Consider the following 19336-nt stretch of genomic DNA (forward strand, 5'->3'; position numbering starts at 1 on the left):
CCTGTGGAATACTTCAACATTTTCGGATCAATTTGACATTATTCATTTGTTGTATATTATTTGTGTGGAGAACACCTCTATTCCTTGCTGTAGAAAATGCTCCACCGTCAAACCCCCGTCCAGCCTCTGATCACCAGCAGTAGCCAGGGTGGAGCTGGGCCACCACCGAACCAGCCACCTCCCCAGCCCAACGCTCCCATCTCCCAACCACAGCCTATGGTGAGTCCAGCTCTGTCACAAACCCACACACATGCACAGTGACAGCATTGATGGATTGTTGAGTGAGTCTTCTCTTTCATGTTTGCCCAGCCGGGCATGCATATGAACAGAGCCCCCCAGATGATGCAGCCCCAGAGCACCTGAGCAGTGCTCACTTTTGCCATTTTGTCCCAGGTGGGATACAGCAACCAATTGGCTACCTGTCATGGCCGGTATCAGATTCAAGACCCTGGTATTGACCTTCCGAGCAGTGAACGGGACTGCACCCGTCTACATCAAGTCTCTCCTGCAGCCTTACACCCCCACCCGTCACCTACGGTCTTCTTCAGACAACCGCCTGGTGGTCCCACCGCTCAAGACCGCCCGGTCCCAACACAAGCTCTTCTCCTGTCTGGCCCCCCAGTGGTGGAATCAACTCCCCACCTCCATCAGAGACACTGACTGTCTCTCCACCTTCAAGAAAAGGCTCAAGAAGCACTTGTTCCGGGAGTACAACGGTACTTAGGAATGGCTCGCTTGACCCGATGTTAGTTTCCTCAAGGATCACAATGACTCTTGCTCAGAGACTTGTTGCTCTTGTGGTTAGTGGTAACTGATTTAAATTTTTTGTACTCGCTGTGATATATTGTTTTTATTATTGTTGCTTGTTTTTTCCACAGGTACACTTGCACTTATAGCGGTTCATGTTGTTTAATTGTAACTTGTTTAACTACATGCTCTTATGGTTCTTCCCTTTGGCACTTACTTTGGTTGTTCACAATGTGTGCTTCATGTTTTGGCTACTCGCAATGTTTTGTGGCTATCTTGTTGTTATGATCAGTGACCTATGCACTTTGTAAAGCTCTCTCTTGGAAGTCGCTTTGGATAAAAGCTAAATGAATAAATGTAAATGTAATTGGAATTCCTTAAGGTGGCCCAGTTCCTATGGATAGGGGACAAGGTAATCTACCATAGGCAACCTGTGACTGTAATAAAGTGCATGTGGCACATGCCATTCATCATTCATTCACAATTGGGGTGTTAACAATCCAATTAAAAAACCTAACCTGGCTAACAACACATTTCCAAGTAGTAAGTTGTTTCAAGCTATATCAACTGTGGCAGAATAATACATTTTGACATTGCTTTGAATATAATAGTATTCCACAGTTTCCCCCTAAAAGGAAAGAAAAAAGATACATAAATTCAGAAGGTAAACCGACTGGATAAAAGTGTCTGATGGCTATGGCAAAAATATAATGGTTCCACTGGGGCTCGAACCCAGGACCTTCTGCGTGTAAAGCAGACGTGATAACCGCTACACTATGGAACCAAGCGCTGCAAAGCTGGCATGATTGTTTGCTTAAATACATTGTTTATGCAGGACTTGAATTGTATCCGACAAACGCACTTTTTTTGTATATAAATATATTATTTTGTGAGAAATGGACACTCAAAGGACTGCTAGTGGACTCACTTGAGTGCTTCAATGTGGCTAGGGCTATCGCCGAAGTAAACCGTTTTGTTTCGTAAATATATGATGGGCCTGAAAACTGACCTCAATCAGCTTTTGTAGTTCCGTCGTTACTGTAACCTGGTGGACAATAATTTGATGAGTTTTATATTCAGACAGTTATAAAATGTCTATAAAACCATACGTAATTCTGAATCAAATCAATCTTTAATATTTAACTTGGGGTCATCATCTTTCACTCAAACAGTTCTTTGCCTTCATCACGTTCGATTCCTATTTGCTATCCGCACTGTTCCATTTCGGAAGCCTGTGTAAGTGTGGTTGGCACATTTTCATTTCGAATCAACCTCGTGACGACCACCTAAAGCAGGGCATGGACAGTTCGCCTCTTTCTTAGAAGGTAGCCTAGGCTAATAGCCTACTGTTGATGAAAATGAAAATAAGAACATGTATACGAATAAGAACTCTGTATAACATGAATTTAGGAGTAATTGCTTTCAAAGGGTGTTATCATGCCAAATCCATACTTGATTAGAGGAATAATATAAATGTTCAAGTTATTTTTTTGTCTTGCCTTATGTTCATACTTAATTGTGCATTTAATTAGTTGCTCAGGGTTTTGACCCCCATTGTCCCTCATACAATGTCATGAACTAAATTATAATGTAATGTATTTATTGATTTTTACATTATATATTGCGCCCATGAGTAGGCTACACCTGTAGGCTTTCATGGATGCAATATGATGGCTGTAATAGAAGACTTTAGCGCAGGGTGTTGAGGGTCAGCTGTAGAAAAACACGGTATTGTATGTATGTATGCGCAATATTGTGGGATAGACTGTTAACCCTACTCTGGATAAACCACATGCAATTATCGAGGGCGTTTATTCACAACCTGTTATTCACCTGTGGACTGTTCCGGCGCTAGGACCCAGGGTGCGCGATTTTTCATCTCCAGCTGCTGCGGTCTGAAAACTGGCGATGAGGGAAGATCGCGAGGACAAGCCAAAATGTGATACTGTATTCGTTTTACTTTAGAATTATATCCATAACACCCTACGGAAGTACACAACTCGCAAACTATAGTTTGTCATGCTCTGAAAATCACTCATTTACAAGTCCCGCTAGCAGATTGAAGCGCAAGGTAAGGCGGTGCAATACCATGCGATTACTAATAACAAAGGCGTTACTGGCGAACAGGGGGCATTAAAGGGGGCATTGCACAACGCAATGGAGGGCAAGTCAACTTCCAAACTTTGTTATTCGTAATTGTACAAATGAACGTGTATCAAACCATACATGTACGACTTAAAATGTGTCTTGTGTTATTCATCGTAGGGTATATGGCAATTCAGATATATCCAGTGCCACAAAAACCTTTCTCAATACGCCCTGACTCACTTGGATAATTTTGCGGTGACTGAATCGATACATACAAATGTAATTCTCATGAATAGCAACTACCTCAAAAGCTGTTTTATATAGTCCATCTTGTCAGTCTAAGGTGGTATATTGCATCCTCAACCTGCCAAGTCAGAACATATCCCCTTAACTTGTTGTCTGCTCCCATATCTAGCTTACCCCACTTTATGTCCAGTTCCTGATATTCATAAATGGCAGGCCTATATTAGGCTATACACTGTTTGGTCGCGGCTGAATGGGATTCATGCCTAGCATTTCCCTAGCGTGTAACAATTTGACAGGTAAACCACGAACTCAAACGGGACATGTCTGTACGAGCGGCATCTCTGGCGGCCTAGGTAACGCTGCGATTGCCAGAATGGCCATTTCACTTACAGATGACTGTGAGCTCAGTTCAAAGGGGAATTCGGTCTTTCAACGGGCCTCCGATAAACATGCCTCCGTTTGTTATGAACGTTATAATATTCGTGCATGTCTGAGCATTAGAGGCCATATAGGCTAGTGTAGGTTAGACTATGTTGTGTATTTTGAGCAACTTTTTGAAATCGTATGACAGACTGGCAGTGGCAGTGACCGAGAGTCGTCGATAAGTAGGCTAGAGAAGCCCCGAGCAGCCGGTCACTACCGGGATAGCTCTTGCGCTGTCGTTGAGGTCTCCGGGTAACCCCAGCTCAGAAACAATGCACAATGTAGGCTGCCGATTACCGTTCTGTAATCTTTTTTTGAAGGTTGGGGTCCGTATGTTGATGTTATCAACGACTTGATTATTCGTCGTCATCCTTGTACTGTCATCAACAATCGAAGGGCGAATTTTACCACGCCGACACTCACCGATATCAGGGCTGCGAAATAGTTTACAGTTTACACGAACGCTCGTTCGATGCAATCGGTCATTGCGCTTGCAACCGTCCGAGAGTCTGGAGAGAAATGGGTCATCGTTGAGCAACAAACAAAACAATTTGACGGAAATAAATTAATTATCATTTTTTGTAGTAGCCTATCAGTGTTTTAAAGTAGGCTATTTTATACCTTTGCCTATGCAGGCCTGATTAGGTATAGCCTGCATGAGATTGATGCACCCGATGCGACTAAGATTGCTACATAACCATATGTTTAGGTTTACAATTGCCTTATTCTATAATGAAGTACAGTCACACTCGTATTTGACCTTCCAAGGCAATAGGCTAGATGGAAGTTAAAAACACAGAGATACACACCTAACACGTTTTTTTTTCTCTTATAAATGTCCCCCAAATGTGTTTTTATTCTATTTTTTGCAGGTCATAGAACCAAATCACATTTGGTCCCAATGTACCAATAACAGTGTGTAGGCTAGTCCCTTTAACACTTTCATGTTTCAACTGTCACTGGGGTGTTGATGTGATGTATTTTTGAGAATGTGGTTGGCATCACATGCAGTTGGACTTTCATTACATTTTTCATTGCAAAATTTCAAGTGCAGTCTACTAGGAGGGGGTGAGGCAATGTAGCCTTATGACATGAATGCCTGTTTTATGTGACATGATGTGTCATAGGACAGGGGAACTGGCAACGTATAAAAAAATGTAAATGGGCTGATGATGCTGATAATTGATCATGCTTCTTGAGCCACTGAATGGTGCTTATTTGTACTGTACCAACATAGAGAAGCCATTGTCAGGTATTGAAGGGATTGGCTGTTGTTTATCAAAATGGTGGCAGTTTTAGATGGACATGGGGCCTCAGCACCTTCTGCAAACACAGTGATAGGCCTAGGTATATCATTTCCTGGCTCAAGCGAAATGCTGTTAACTAAGACAACCATACCTTGATCATGTGCTATCCACACATGGGCAACATTGGCCTATACCAAACTGATAAAATAATGTATGTATAAAGTGTTGATTGTAAGGGGTGGGGAAGACTTGAGATTAATTTGAGAATATAATAAGCTTGTTTAGTCTTGCGAGTCCACTCGCTTTCCCACCAATTTAGCGTTATATTGACAATGACAAATGTTTGCTGAAATCAATGATTGTTATTTGCGACAAACGCGTTCCATTCATACATCCTCAATAAAGCTTCCGTTGTTGTAGTGTCTAGAACTCTGTAACACCTACAACGTGAAAGTCGAGAGTGCCCCCCTCTGACACTCGCTAGGCTTTTGCTCCCTCGTGTTAATTCCGCTGCAATAGAACCAATGCCTCTCTCCTACTGTCTTGGCCACTTCAACTAATGCCATAACAGTCATTCACTGCTTTATTTTCATTAATGTGTTTAGGCTACTGTTTAAGGGTATTCAGAGATGCAGTCACTCGAACTAGGAGACCATTGTATGGTAAGGTCAATTTTTACTTTGCTACTTCGATAAGCTTTTTCAGTTTAGCGCACCGTTGCGATCCCTCTTTCCCCTTGAGCGGCTGGAGTCCTGCGTTGCATGCTGGTACCTGCAGTCCTTACTCCTCCCATCTCGTGAGTTTTATATTCTGGGCGTGGGTAACCAAACACTACAAGTCCCAAACTAGCTGTCCACCTTCTGCCCCTCTCTCCCACCAGACTAGAGACTGTAGATACGGTACGGACTGTCTTGACGAACCCCCCCCAGACTTTCAGAACCGAAAACCGTCGAGATTAGTGAACAGCAACGGACAAGAGGCAAATACTTGAATATCATGCTTGAGTCGTGATACACATTGGTCACGGACTCGCTGCCCAACGGGTTCGTAAATGTTTATGCCATTTGACATCATTATCTTGCTTGCTAATTACCTTTCGAATTATTCAGTATTGGGGTGGAGAAGAATCGGTTCGGGTCGTGCTCGTGAATGTCTTTCAGCACAGACGCGGTTTTGATAAAGGCCGATGAAAGAGTGAGTCAAACCAACGTTTTATGTCGCACGACCGGAGATAAATACTGTAGCCTGCCTAAACATGCTCAGTACTGTGTAATGCAGACCATTCCGCTTCGCGGAGACTGCTGCGCAGGGATCTGACATTTGTGAGGTATTTTCAACATTGGAGTTGTATATTGTTTGGTCTCTCGTGTAGTGGCGCTCGTTCCAGTATAAGTTCAGTGTTCATTGTTTCCTAACCCCCTGTTTGTTGTTCAGCACTTTTATTGGGCCATTGGTGTGAGCGTAGAACCAGTGTGAGGACGAGCAGTATAAGTTTGATATCCCCTTGCAATCAAGAGCAGCCTCTGAATTCTATAGGCTATACCATCTTAAATCAACTCGTTTATTAAGCCAGGTCAATAATTAGGAAAGCACGTCACAGACATTGGAGCCACCTCGTGGTCTCCTATATTGTGAACTATTGTGGTCATTAATTTAATTGTTTTTGTTGGTAGCCTATTTGTCCATGGATTTATGTTGATTGATGTATCAGCAGATATGTGAACGTCGGTTTGCTAGTGCCCGTGTTAGTGCGGATGAAGGATGTAAGCATTTGCCTTGTCTGTAGTCTGGCTCCAAACATTGTGTCACCATGCATTAATTTGAGCAATAAGTGCTTGGCATTTTCGCTGCTTCAAAAACATAGAGCAATTTTTATGGCATTTTTGATTATGTATTTCCCTGTCAGTCCTGGCATTTCATGTTGTGACTGATCACCTGAGAGTCAATGGCTATCATTGTGACTGCTCAACATCTCCCGCGAGCGAGCGGACGCCTGGAGTTGTGGACATTGATATCAAATTTAAACTCATTTGTCGATTCCCTTTAATGTTGAAATAAAGAGACGTGCCCCTGACCCACTGTACTGTCTGCATCATCAAATGCAGATTTGACACTCGAATGCGTCTCTTTTGTGCATGTGGGCTCCGGGCTTCACGTTCAATTGACCGGGAGCAAGTAACGGTAGTCTCGAGTCTGAGGGAGAGATGATATTAAATGTATTTCTGAAATGTTGCTAAATATGTAGGCTATAGCCTATTGGTAGGCCACATTACTAGAGCGGGGTTGACTTTGTTTTAAAAGCGTTGTGTTGACTAAAGCGTGTGTATGGACTTATACCCCCCCCCCCCCCCATCCCCAATTTGCCTACATCCGTGTAGACGAAGAATCGATGATGTATGCTACTCAGCGGAGAAGGCGACGTATCTGCAGCACAAAGACAAACTAGCTGTAAGCAACATGATTTCATACGATAATGAATGCAGACGCTCTTCGCATCCATTGAGCTGCTATGGGCTAAACAGTCCGTAATGCCGATTCCAGCGGAGAGACGACGCACCTTGAATGTCACTCATGTTTGTCGCTAACGTTAGGGATTTATTCCGGTTGCTCCAGCGGTTTCAGTTGCCCAGTAAAAATCTATAGAATGATCGGAGACATAGTTGTTGTAGTCCGTGTTGGAGTATTTGTACTCATTTCCTTAATTAGCGGGCGAGGTCGTCTACTTCGCACACAGTGTTTCACGTGTGTACGGGATGCATTGGATTTATAGTTCTCCGAATGTGCTCTTCAGACAACAACGAAGTTGCTTGCCTCATGATGAATGCTTGGAAATGGAAAATGCCGCGCATACAGCAGAAATAAATAGTTGTATCTATATATTTCAAACAGAACTTGTTATCCACGTTTCGCTCGCTTCGGCAATCGACCCATTTCCCTATACACCGCCCACATTTTGAGGGCTGAATTAAGTTTGATAGAGAGATCTCCAAACAGTTTATCTCCCTCAAGCTCTTACTGTCCTGTTACAGATATTGCTCTGTGGTCTGAGCCGTTCAACTCTCAGAAACATCTTGGCATTGTCACTGACCATTTCTCACAGACAATGGTGAGAGAGATGACAGACGACAGCTCCCATTGAAACTGAAGCTATATAACTTAAGTGCTTATTCCCCTTTGTGAGGTCTGAAGATCAGCTTTAGTGCATCCATTTTTGCCAGAAAGACACGTTAAACTGCAACTAAAAGCAATATGGAATGAGTGAAAGTAATCTTAGTTCCCTAGTTGTAATATAATAACAAGGAAGAGAAAAACAAATGTGTTCCTCAGCTATCCACATTTCATTATACCTTCCTGAATTGGGGCCCTTTTTGAGGAAATTGTAACATCTCTTACACAAGGTTCTTCTATTCACACATGTAATCATCTTTTATCAGCAACTTAATATGGTCAATAAATCAATATATAAAAACTGAAACATGTTTTACTGAAGTGGCACAACACTTCATATATAACATTGATAGTTGGAAACACACCCTATATCTTGCAAATAAGGCCTGGAAAGCAATTAGGCAATCATAATCAATTCACATGATGTGGTCTTTATGTATTCAACAGTGTATGCACATGAAGTGGACCCTGTCTTGGCAGATGTGAACTCCACTTGAGGGATGCTGTGTTAAAAAAAGAAAGAAGCATATGCAGGTAATACGTTTTTATTGACATAAACTTTATATAGACAGCTTTTAGTTGATGTGGCTGTTATCTGAGGGAATTTACTTGGCATTGACCTTGTCTAACTGTCCCTGTCATGCAGGTGGATCCCACTCCAATGAATTTAGGGGATGGAGGCAGGGTGAGCAGAGAGACCAGTGCTCTGAAGAAAGTGTCTGCTAGCATGGTGGGTAATCCCCCTCAGACGTTGTCCCCTGAGCTCAGAGGAGATGTACCACTCAGTCAGCAAAACAAAACCACCACAGTTCCGGACTGTAAGATGGCAAATGCCTGTTCAGAACCTGGCAGTTTCAACCGCTGTCCAGAGGTTCCCCCCCCTCAGCAATGCAACAATGCCCCAATGCCCGGCCCTGCCCTTGTAATCTCTAACAAGAGAGCAGAAAAAGTGCCAGAAGTCCCCAAACACAACGCGGACGATGTCTCAGTTTTGCCCGCTCACCAGTGGCCTACTGGCACTAAAGTCAGCCCAGAAAACCCAGTTAATCCAAGTCACAGCATTGTGACATCAAATAAGAAATCACATACACAAACCCAGTCAGTGATTAGTCTTCCTACTGGGTTTCAGCGCTCAACCATATATAAATCAAGTCAGTCTGTTGCATTTCTTCCCTCTACTAACTTCTCTTCTTCGCTCTGCAAAATCACTCTTCCACCTGCGTTGGGTCAGATTGCAGCTTTGAGAGAGGCCACAGCAAGCCAGTTTCAAAAAGAGACCCAGCCACAAAGCTCAGGGGCTGGAGGGGCCCCACTGCTGCGGACCTTCCCTTATCACTACTCTCTGGGTCAAGGTCCCACTCCGGAGAAGAAAGCAGCCACATCCACCTCCAAACTGAAGTGTAGCTCTACGTCCAGCAGCAAGGGCTCCAAAGCCGCAGGGGAGCATAAATCCGCCATCGCATCCGTGGTGGCCTCGCCGACTATGGCTCTCCCTATACAACACCCAGCTTTAGGACCCGCTCCACCAAGCCGCTTCACCTTGTCTCCCACCGCCACCATCTGCTGTGGCTCCGCGCAGGCCGGCAGCACCGCTCAAAGCAGGCTGCTGAACCATGTGGAGAAAGCCGCGCCACACCGTGGCGTAGACAAGACGTCCGCAGGCTTCCTGAAACTGAAGAGTCCATCTGCTACAGACGACAACACGGCCTCCTGCCCAGTCGAGGCAAGAGACGTGCCTCTTGACTTGTCGGCGAAGTCGAAACGTCCGAAAAGTGTCGTCAACCGTCCCAACGCTGTTGCCGCAGCAGAGCATCACGCGGCTGCTCACGAGTCACATCAGAAAGATGCTCTCGACTCAAAAAGGCTGACTGCCTATGCTTCTACTGCACCATACCCAGTCTTGCCAATCACCCACAGAAATGGTGCCCATCAAAAACAAACCAATCGGCCACCAAACTCCCAGGTCCTAGAACCCAAGTCCTCCTGGGCAAAAGGATGCTCACAAGACTCCATAAGTAACCTCCCAGGAACCTATGTGGGCGTGGCGAGCCCCATTCTTGCTTCCACCCTACGTAGCAAAGACGGGAAGGGTACTTTTGTCGATGAGTTTCAAACGTTCGCCAAACAAGAATTTATTTCCATCATTGATCAAGGGGAGCAACTTCCCACCAGAGGAAAGAAGCCATCGTTTATAACAAAGGGCAACCAACACGTTCATGGGGTCAAGCACCCAAACAGCACCAGCCCTGCTGTAACACAGAGCTGCCCCTCCAAAGGGGCTTTAAGTACAGCCCTCCCTGGCTCTGCCAATGCATTCTCTCACCAGAAGCCGGGATCTGGCAAAGCAGCGACGTCATATTCTGCCTCTGTCATCAAGCCATTGTGGCAGCAACAAGCCCTCCTTCCTCGCCAAGGGGCTTCTGTTCAGAGAAAGGTCATGCAAGGAACCCTAAAGATCAAGGCCTCCACAGGTTCTGAGGGTCCCAAATTCCACAGTGCTGATCAAAGCCTGTCCAGAATGGAGGACGACAAATGGGATAGGATCAAGTCCCCTTTGTCCAATCTTGAGTCCATAGTAAAGCAGAAAGCTCTGGAGACAACTGCTCTGACAGGCGAGGGGTACTGTCATTTAGCACCAGTGGCATCCAGGAAGCCTGAAACCCTGAGCTCACACACTGAGAGCAGAGACCCTCTATGCCGACAGACCACCACTACAGGAAGTCCTGCGGAAAACAAGGACGGCGTACCAGAAAGCCCGTCCTCCCAGGGGAATTACACGTTAGCTATGAGCAGGCTTGAGAAACACGAGTCCAGAGACAAGAGCGCTGAAACAAAATGTCTTGAGGGTAAACACACCGGACGCAACGAAAGCCAAGTCTCTACGAAGAGTCCTGCCCACACCCATGCTTTTGGAAGCAGCGCTAATAGAAACCGGATGGAGAGCAAACTGGCCCAGGAGTTGGAGGGGGTTCTGGTGAAGGAGGAGAGTGTGAAGTCTGGCAGCATCTCTCCCAATGCTAAACTGGAGGGGATCGCTCTGTCCATCCTCACAGGCCAGTGCACAACTGTAGCCGAGGTGGAGAAGAAAACCAAAGGACCCAAAGACGAGTCCCCCACTGATGTTAAAGTTGCCCTCACCAAACAGAAGAAAGCCACTCCCAGAAAGCCAGCTAAGCAGAGGTCGCCGTCAGATCCTCTGAAGAAGACCGCGTCGGCAGCTCCGAAGAAGAAGGAGGAGGCTAGTGAAAACAAGAAAACTCTGCGTCCTAAAAAAGTAAGTCATGAATCAGTATGTTCTGATGATAAAATTACTCGAAATCGATATATGCAGATCCATTAGAAATTAAAGGTATTATGAGACGGGACTTGTCAGTGCCTGTTGAAATACTCTGTTATTTATTGGAAATCGGAATTCATATCAGGTATCACATGTCTTATATTGAGCAGCTAATCAATATGTCATATATTGATTCATCCTCGTAGAGGCCTGATTGAAGTTTTCAACTCTCAAGTGGCTTATACTAAGCACCACAGTTTCACTATATGCTCCTTATCACCATCAAAGACTTGTGAATCAATCGTCTGGATGACCCATTAAGTCCGCTCACTCTGCCCCTTGTGTGTTGCGTCAGAAGAAACCATGTAGTCCTGTGCTGGAGCAGACGCTGTCTGTGGAGGAAGAACCTTCACAGCGTGGAGCCGGAGCGAGGAGCAGCCCCTGCAACGGGGAGCAGGCCGCTCACACCCAGCCAGGTGGGTTCCCGTTTGGCATCCCTTCTCGTGTCACAGGTCAACACTCGTCTGTCAGCTGTTCATGTCTCGAAGTGCCTGAAAATGTCCGAGTCGTAGACGCAACCAGCCGTGGTGACTCCAGGAGGCGAGCAGGTCATGTAGCATCAAATGAGTACGGAATACTCCGCTTGCAATTGCAGGCTGTCAGTTGTAATTGTTGTTTATTGTATGCAGATACACACACTAATCTGGTCACGTCAGATATGCTGACAGAATTAGGAGCATGGTGTTAACAGCCTCCCTATAAAGGGTGTTGTATTACAGCATAGTGGTGAGCGGCCCCCGTTCTTAAAAATAAATAATCCTAGATTCCATCAGTTAACGATTGTTCTGTCGGCCTTTTGTCTCAGAGCGTTCCAAGTGAACGTGACTTTGATTGGTCTTGATACAGGTATTGGCAGCAGCTCAGCTCCCAGCCTACAGAGCCCAGAGGCTCCAGTCAGCCAATCAGTCGGCGGCTCCGGCAGACCCAGCAAGGAGCCAGAGACCTCCGAGAGCTGCACCCCCCGGCTGAGGAGGGGCAGGCGGAGGGCCGACGAGGCCCGGCTGGACCACTGGGGCTTTTGCACTCCCTCTCCTCCCCCTCCTCCTCCCCCGCCTGCACCTCCTACACTCCCCGCTCCGCCCGTCCGACGCCCCAGAGGGCGGCCGCGCACCAACCCCCTGCCGGAGCAGGGCAAGGCCAAGTCTGCAGTGAGCGCAGAGGGAGAGACTCCCACGCGCAAGAAACGGAGGCGCTGCCGAAACAGGAAGTACCAGAATGGGGAGTACATCACTGAGAGAGACAAGGTTGTGGACGGAGAGGGGGAGGAGATCCCAGAATCCACCAGACACGTAACCAGAGCCGCAGGAGGTACAGCAGAATCTTACTTTGTGTAATTACAGATGTGGTTCTAACTTGGACAATTTACCGCGAGTTCTGTCATTAATCATTAACAATTCAGTGGCCCTGCACTGTTATTCCAGTTGCTTATTATTTTTGTTTTGTCGTGCCTTTTGTTGTTTGTGGTGTATATCCTTCCTGCCTCACTTCAGCTGAGAAAGATTGTATGTTCCTATGACTCGGATAATGAATATGGGTCCCTCCAGGTCCCTTTGTTCCTGCAGCAGTTGTCTACATATAAATATAGCCCTATAAGGGCTCTGAGAGCACACCCTTTAGTCTGGTTTAGGAATGAAATCACACAGGTGCAATACCACAGCATGTCTACATGTCCCTCTCCCCCTCTCTTCTTAACCTTCTCCTTGTTGCCCTAGACTTGAGGACTGGCATGTACCCGCGCCTCAGTGCCTCCCTCACCAGCCACTCTGCCAGCCCGGAGCTGACCCCCAGACGGCCCCCGTTCACTCGCTCAGGCTCCGTCCGCCTCCGTGAGAAGGACGTCTCCCCGGAGCCCCCAGAGAAGCCCTCGGGAAAGAGGAAGTTCAAAAGCAAGCACCTGTGCGATCCCGAAGAGCAGAAGAAGGTAGGAGGTTCAGCCGCCTCCTCGCAGGCTGAGAGAAAGTTTGCATTCATGTCGAGTCCTTAGTTGAAACGCAACTCGACATGAAAACTTGAGCTCTTACTGCCCCCTTGTGGCATATGTAATAACGTCTATTTAGTCTACTTTATTGACTCATGTCAGCCATAATGGGGGGCCTCTTGCTGTTCCACTTCACCTCACACAACGTCCTCATTACCTCCAGTTGAAACCCAAGCGTGGCAGCTTGGGTAAGCGTTCCTCCCTCATCACTACGGACGAGGAAAGCCCTGACGCAAAGAAACCAGCAGGCCTCCCGGCTACCCCCAAGGGCTCTCCCTCTCCCCTATCCAATAAGAAAGGCTCGTCAGCGAAGGGAGGAGCCCCGGAGTCTCCGCCCAGTCGGCCTGTCCCCCCGGAGGTCCGTCGGCTGATCGTCAATAAGAACGCCGGAGAAACTCTGCTCCAACGAGCCGCCCGATTGGGCTACCAGGTACTGCAGCTCACGCCCCTGTGTGGCGGGCGGTGTGCTCTTTCAACCTCACGCAACACCTGGTCAACCTCCCTCCCTTCATACTGAAACTGTTTATGCATGGAGTGTTATGGTTTGTATATGTTTTTTGGGCTGACGTGCACCTTTCTCTCTACTACAGGATGTAGTGCTGTATTGCCTCGAGAAGGACGTGCGAGAAGTTAATCGCCGGGACAACGCCGGGTACACTGCCCTCCACGAGGCGTGCAGCCGAGGGTGGAGCCAGATCGTCCAGGTGCTGCTGGAGCACGGAGCCGACGTCAACTGCAGCGCACAGGACGGGACGAGGTGGGCCTCGTCACAGGGCTGGGCCAAATGGACCCTGACCGTTGTTCTGAATAATGTGTCTGACTGTGCGGTGCATCCAGCCAAGAGCTCCTGTCCGTCCTCTGTGCATGAAACCACAACGTCGGATCTCTGTGCACTAGCTTATGCGAGTCATGTGTAGACAATGTAGTCTGGCGTCACAGTTCACAGAGCAACGCCACTCCAAATGTCACGCTGTGCTTGCATGTGTTGGATACACATTCTCGATTGCAAAAGTGCCTGTGCGTGTCAGACTGTATGCGTGCGACATGAAGGCCTGACAGAGGCTTGTCTGTAGGGTGGTTGTTTTGGTCTTAAAAATATGGGACTTATCTCAAGCGCTGGGGTAGATAACATCCCTCTGAAGTAGGCATTCTTTGTTTTCAGTTGAGACACACGGAAGCCAGTAAAGTAGCATATTTGACCACACACCAAACTACTACAGTCAATGCCGTTCTCCAACTGACAAAAACAATGACGTCCATTTCAGGGTGTTTGGTAACTGCAGCATTACGCGAATGAGATGACCCGTTTGAATGTAGCTGACATATATGACATTCTACGTTGCATCATTTACGCAGGCCCATCCATGACGCGGTGGCTAGCGACAACCTGCCGGTGGTGTGGATGCTGCTGAACCACGGCGCAGACCCCACCCTGGCCACCTACTCTGGACAGACCCCCGTCAAACTGGCCCAGAGCCACAGCATGAAGACCTTCCTCAAAGGTGACCTATCAGGTTACCTCCTTTTCCACCACATGCACCTTGCATATTGATCACGTTGCTCCTGTTGTGTCAGTCTTCTCAACTCTGTTGTCGGTAGCGGCATTAGTGTTTCCTGTTTCGAATCTCCTGTTTCTAGCAGTCTAATGGGATGAGTTGTGTTTATTGGTTGGGCTTCAGAGTACTTCACAGATCTGGAGGGGCGGGGTGAACAGGACCCCAGTCTTTCCTGGGATTTCTACAGCAGCTCCCTGTTTGGTAAGAGACTAACTACCATTTAGTTTGAGTACAGTACTTGACTGTAAGCCATAGCTCAACCTGACCCTGTTCATGGAGGGCTGCCTGCTGCCTGCTAGGTGTCTGCTCCAACCCTAGACTAACCCACCCCATGTTGATAATTAGCTGTTAAAATGCAGACTCCGGTGAGATGGAACTGGGGTTGGTGTGAAAACCTAGAGCGCAGCTGCTTCTCGGGTGTGGGGTTGGGCAGCCCTGCCGTAGCCTCACTAGAAGGTAGTATTGTTGTTTTGGGTAGACAGTCCACTAGGTGGAGTCCTAATCCCATGTGGGATTAGGCACATCCCATGTGGGATTAGGCAGGAACAAGGTGCAGCAAGTTCAGCTCAGTTCACATCTCTGGATCTTCTTTGCAGAGTCTGACCAGGAAGCCTGCTGGGACTACCTGCTCTCGCAGGAGGAAAAGGAGGAGCAGGAGGAGAGGGATGGGAGGAAGGAGAGAGACTGCCTCCTGTTTGAGTTCTCCTCAGAGCCCCTGCTACCCTGCTACCATGTCCAGGTGTCACTAACCCAGGGGTAAGTTTGCAACGCACAATAATTAACACTATTTTAGTCTCTGTGCTCAGAAAAAAAAAAATCTAACATGGTTTGTTGTTTGGCGACTGCAGATTTTGCAATTGGTTCCTGTTGGCGGACGTCCTCAAGCGCCTGAAGATGTCTTCGAGAATATTCCGGGCACGGTACCCGCACTTTGAGGTGGTGAGCCTGGCCCGAGCGGAGCTGCGTAGACAGGTGTCTATCAGCCAGGTGACCTCAGCCCCTGCGCAGTCCCTGAGAGACTCCATAGAGGGGCAGGAGGAGGAGGAGGGAGAGGATGGAGAGGATAGGGAGGGCTCTGTGGAGCTGGTGCGCTGTGTTCTTGAGCTCCAGGGTCTTCTGGGCTCCTCCATCCACATCCTACACGAGGAGGACGAAGGGGAGGAGGGAGGGAAGGACAAAACCAGGCAATGCCACCGGTAGCCCCCACACTCCCACCTTCAACACCACATTACTGTTTCCCTCAACCTTACCCGCCCCACTCCCAGATGTGGAGCCGTCCATTGCAGTGAGGGTCATGGCTTAAGACTGCTCTCCACCTGCGTCACAAGGAGGAGCAGGTCTCAGAAAGGACCTTGGACCCTGCTGCTTGAGAATAGAGGCCACAACAACACGAGCAGGTGTGAGTGCTTGGACCTGGAAAGAAACTTTCAGGGTCCTATCAGTTGGGATTTTTCAGTACCCGAGAACTGTTCTGAAAGCATTTTTTTTTTTTTTTATGATGATGTATAACATTGTAGTTATATATGTATATCTTGCCATCAGGGTAAAAGCATTTGGTTGAAATGTAGTCTTGTGGCAAGGAATGGATTACATTTAGGCCTTTTTGGTTTTGTTCCGTTTGTTTGTTCCTGAGGGAAAGTGAATATTTTCGGTTGGAGATAATCCAAGGCTTTTTATCTTGGTGAACTGTTGCGTGCAGCTAAGAAGCTTATGGCCAGCTAACAGAAGCAGGCAGGAAGGCCACTGGGCCAGATGGTTCCTGCCTTAAACCTGGGACACAGAGGCCGACAGAGAAGAGACTATGGCACATATACCCTTCTTCCCTAATACAAACACATCTGGCCATCTCACAACCTACAAGTCCCTATTTCCAGCATTTCACCTGGAATATCACAGAATATTCTCAAATTCACCAGTGGATGGATGTGTAATTGACTGTTTCTTCTGTCTGTTAATTTTGCCGTGTGTCTATCCTTTACCCACCTAGCTTAAACTCTTCATTTAGATTTTGAACAGATTTATCGTGAGGAAATTGAAAACAAATGTGTTTACAGATCGCAGCAGATTGGAAAGATCTCACTGTATTTTGTTTTTTTCCCGCTCCTCAACGGTCCACTTCCTGTAATGGAAATGATGTAGAATGTTGGGATACGAACGTCCACTATGCTGCAGAACACTCTGAGGAGGGACAAACAGAGCTGATGTCCTCTCACTGCAACACTCTGAGGAGGGACAAACAGAGCTGATGTCCTCTCACTGCAACACTCTGAGGAGGGACAAACAGAGCTGATGTCCTCTCACTGCAACTCTCTGAGGAGGGACAAACAGAGCTGATGTCCTCTCACTGCAACTCTCGGCCGTCCCTCAGTTCCAAAGTGTTGAAGATCCCACCGTGCTTTGTCGCGCGCGTGTTTTTATTTACAATGTTTGTTTTTTGTGCTTTATTTAATAGTCATTAATATATTTGACCTCTTATGTACCTGAGACTATTGATGGAACTTGCTTTGTATGGTTGGTGCTTCATTTTGAAATGTAACTATTAAGGAATTCTTTATCCTGAGGTGTGTTGTTTTTCATTGCAGACAGTATTTTAAAAGGCAGAAGTACAGTTTTATTGTACTGGTGCTAAGATAGATTTTGTGTTGACAATCAATGAAGTTTTTGTTTGAAGTTAAAAAACAATAAATGCTATTTAAGATGAAGAGAAAGAAATGTAAAGAAAGAGTATAGTTTCATTACCTATGATGAAAATGGATAAACATCAAGACAAGTAAAGGACAGAGCTGCTTGTGTGAGTACTGTTTAAAACAGGATAACCTTTTAGAAATCAACCAGAATAAAGCATGATTGTGAAGCATTGATTTTTGACTTCTAACATATAAATTTCGAAATTTTGTAAACTGCTCCTTTTGCCGTTTTATGTATTTTTAAATGTTATTTAACTATTTTATTTCCCATATTAACAGTTAGCACTGTAATGTATAGCAGGCATTACGTGCGATTGCGATATCAGTAGGGTAGTAATATTCATTTGAAACTTGATTGTCAACATGATGTCAGTGTTTTATCTAATGTAGGATCATTATGTCATGCTTCACTGGAAAGTCTTGTTTTAACAGTCCTTGGGACATCTGTTAAAAGCCATTTTAGATAATGTCATTTTGAATTGCTCAGACCAACTGCTGGGGTAGTTAACATAAACTGTACTCATAAACCGCAGTTGGACAGAAAATACATAATCTATTTTTGGAGGTTGTTGATCCTGCAGAATACATGAGTGTGCAGTGATAAGGCTTCCATGAAATCCACCCTTCGAGGGAACCACCACCTAATTGTCCACAGAAAAACAGATTCTTTGGAAGGAAGAAATGTTTGGCTATGTGTGTACACATTCATGTGGAAAGGTTATTGACATTGCCCATTTTCGATAAGAGACCAGGTCTAATATGCAGTTAATTAATACACTAAATGTTACTCTTGATAAGTATTCCTGAAATAATAGCGAGCAAATGAACAAGCTTATTGTTGGCTAATATTTTGTGATCATCTTGTTTAAAAGTTTGAATGTAATCTCAAAATGCCCACTGGCCATTAGGAGTGAAATTCTAACTGTAAATAGATCCAGAATCCAGCAGATGGCATGTGGTAACTGCGAAGCAACCAAAATAGTGCCTTGGGAGGAAAGATGGCTCCACAGAAGGAAATTCCCCTAACAGATCTCTACATGAGGTTTCCAAAACAAAGATGAAACTATTCCTGGATAAATTACTCTCAACCTTACCTTGCAGGCCACAATTACTTGGGTAATTGTACACAGGCTTGGGTGCATGAGGAAACAGAGACTATTATATCATGCCCACTGATAAGATGAAATCTATTCAGGAAGTTGTCTAGTTTAGTCTGGTCTCTCTCCCTGGTCTGCTCCTGGCAGAGAGTTCCCAGGTATTTGTCAGTTAACCTGGGATGTTGGCCAACACAGAGCAGCTGGCAGGGTGTTACCCCTGCTCAATATTTCCTTGTGCCATTATGTGTTTCTCCCAGGACCCAGGATTCTTTCACAGACTTTGAAGCATCCTGATCAGGTTTCCGAGAATGTAATGCAGTACCAAGGGAAATTGATCTACTATCAATAAACCATGAGAACAACAGATTTTAATATAGACTGAAAATCCACCTGCTGGAGGGAGAGAGAGAGAGACAAGGAGTTGAAAAAGCAATGAAAATTAATCTGAGAAGTTACCTCTTAGGATTTGTATGTGCTGTACATTTTTAACATACAGTATGTGCAGGCTGTAACATAACACAGTGGCATTCTGACAAAACCCCTTATTGGGCCCCATAGTACTGCAGGACTGTTCTTTGTAGAGCACGCTGGCCCCCTGAGGTTACTGCAGTTCAGTCATTTGCTGAGCCGTCTGTGTGAGTTGCAATGCAAACCTTATCTTATCGTAGCTGCACCTATTTGATTAGCGTGAAATGTATGAATGCAATTTAGCTTTTTAAATTCATTTTAATTTTAAATCACCAAATTAGTCTCTTGTTACAA

General features: G+C 46.0%; 1 protein-coding gene and 1 non-coding gene across 2 annotated transcripts; one reads left to right on the forward strand and one right to left on the reverse strand.

Moving 5' to 3' along the window:
* Nucleotides 1-1458: 1458 nt before the first annotated feature.
* On the reverse strand, nucleotides 1459-1531 carry trnav-uac (transfer RNA valine (anticodon UAC)). The gene has a single exon. It is a non-coding gene; the product is annotated as a tRNA-Val (tRNA).
* Nucleotides 1532-8559: 7028 nt separating this feature from the next.
* On the forward strand, nucleotides 8560-18204 carry bcorl1 (BCL6 corepressor-like 1). The gene is made up of 10 exons (XM_067247640.1): nucleotides 8560-11193; nucleotides 11552-11672; nucleotides 12103-12564; nucleotides 12969-13177; nucleotides 13398-13664; nucleotides 13825-13991; nucleotides 14591-14736; nucleotides 14914-14991; nucleotides 15387-15546; nucleotides 15639-18204. Exons 1-10 carry the CDS (start codon nucleotides 8560-8562, stop codon nucleotides 15988-15990), a joined length of 4596 nt encoding a protein of 1531 aa, XP_067103741.1. The 3' UTR covers nucleotides 15991-18204.
* Nucleotides 18205-19336: the final 1132 nt, after the last annotated feature.

The sequence above is a fragment of the Osmerus mordax genome, chromosome 12 (assembly GCF_038355195.1).
Source record: "Osmerus mordax isolate fOsmMor3 chromosome 12, fOsmMor3.pri, whole genome shotgun sequence".
NCBI classification, from domain to species: domain Eukaryota; kingdom Metazoa; phylum Chordata; class Actinopteri; order Osmeriformes; family Osmeridae; genus Osmerus; species Osmerus mordax.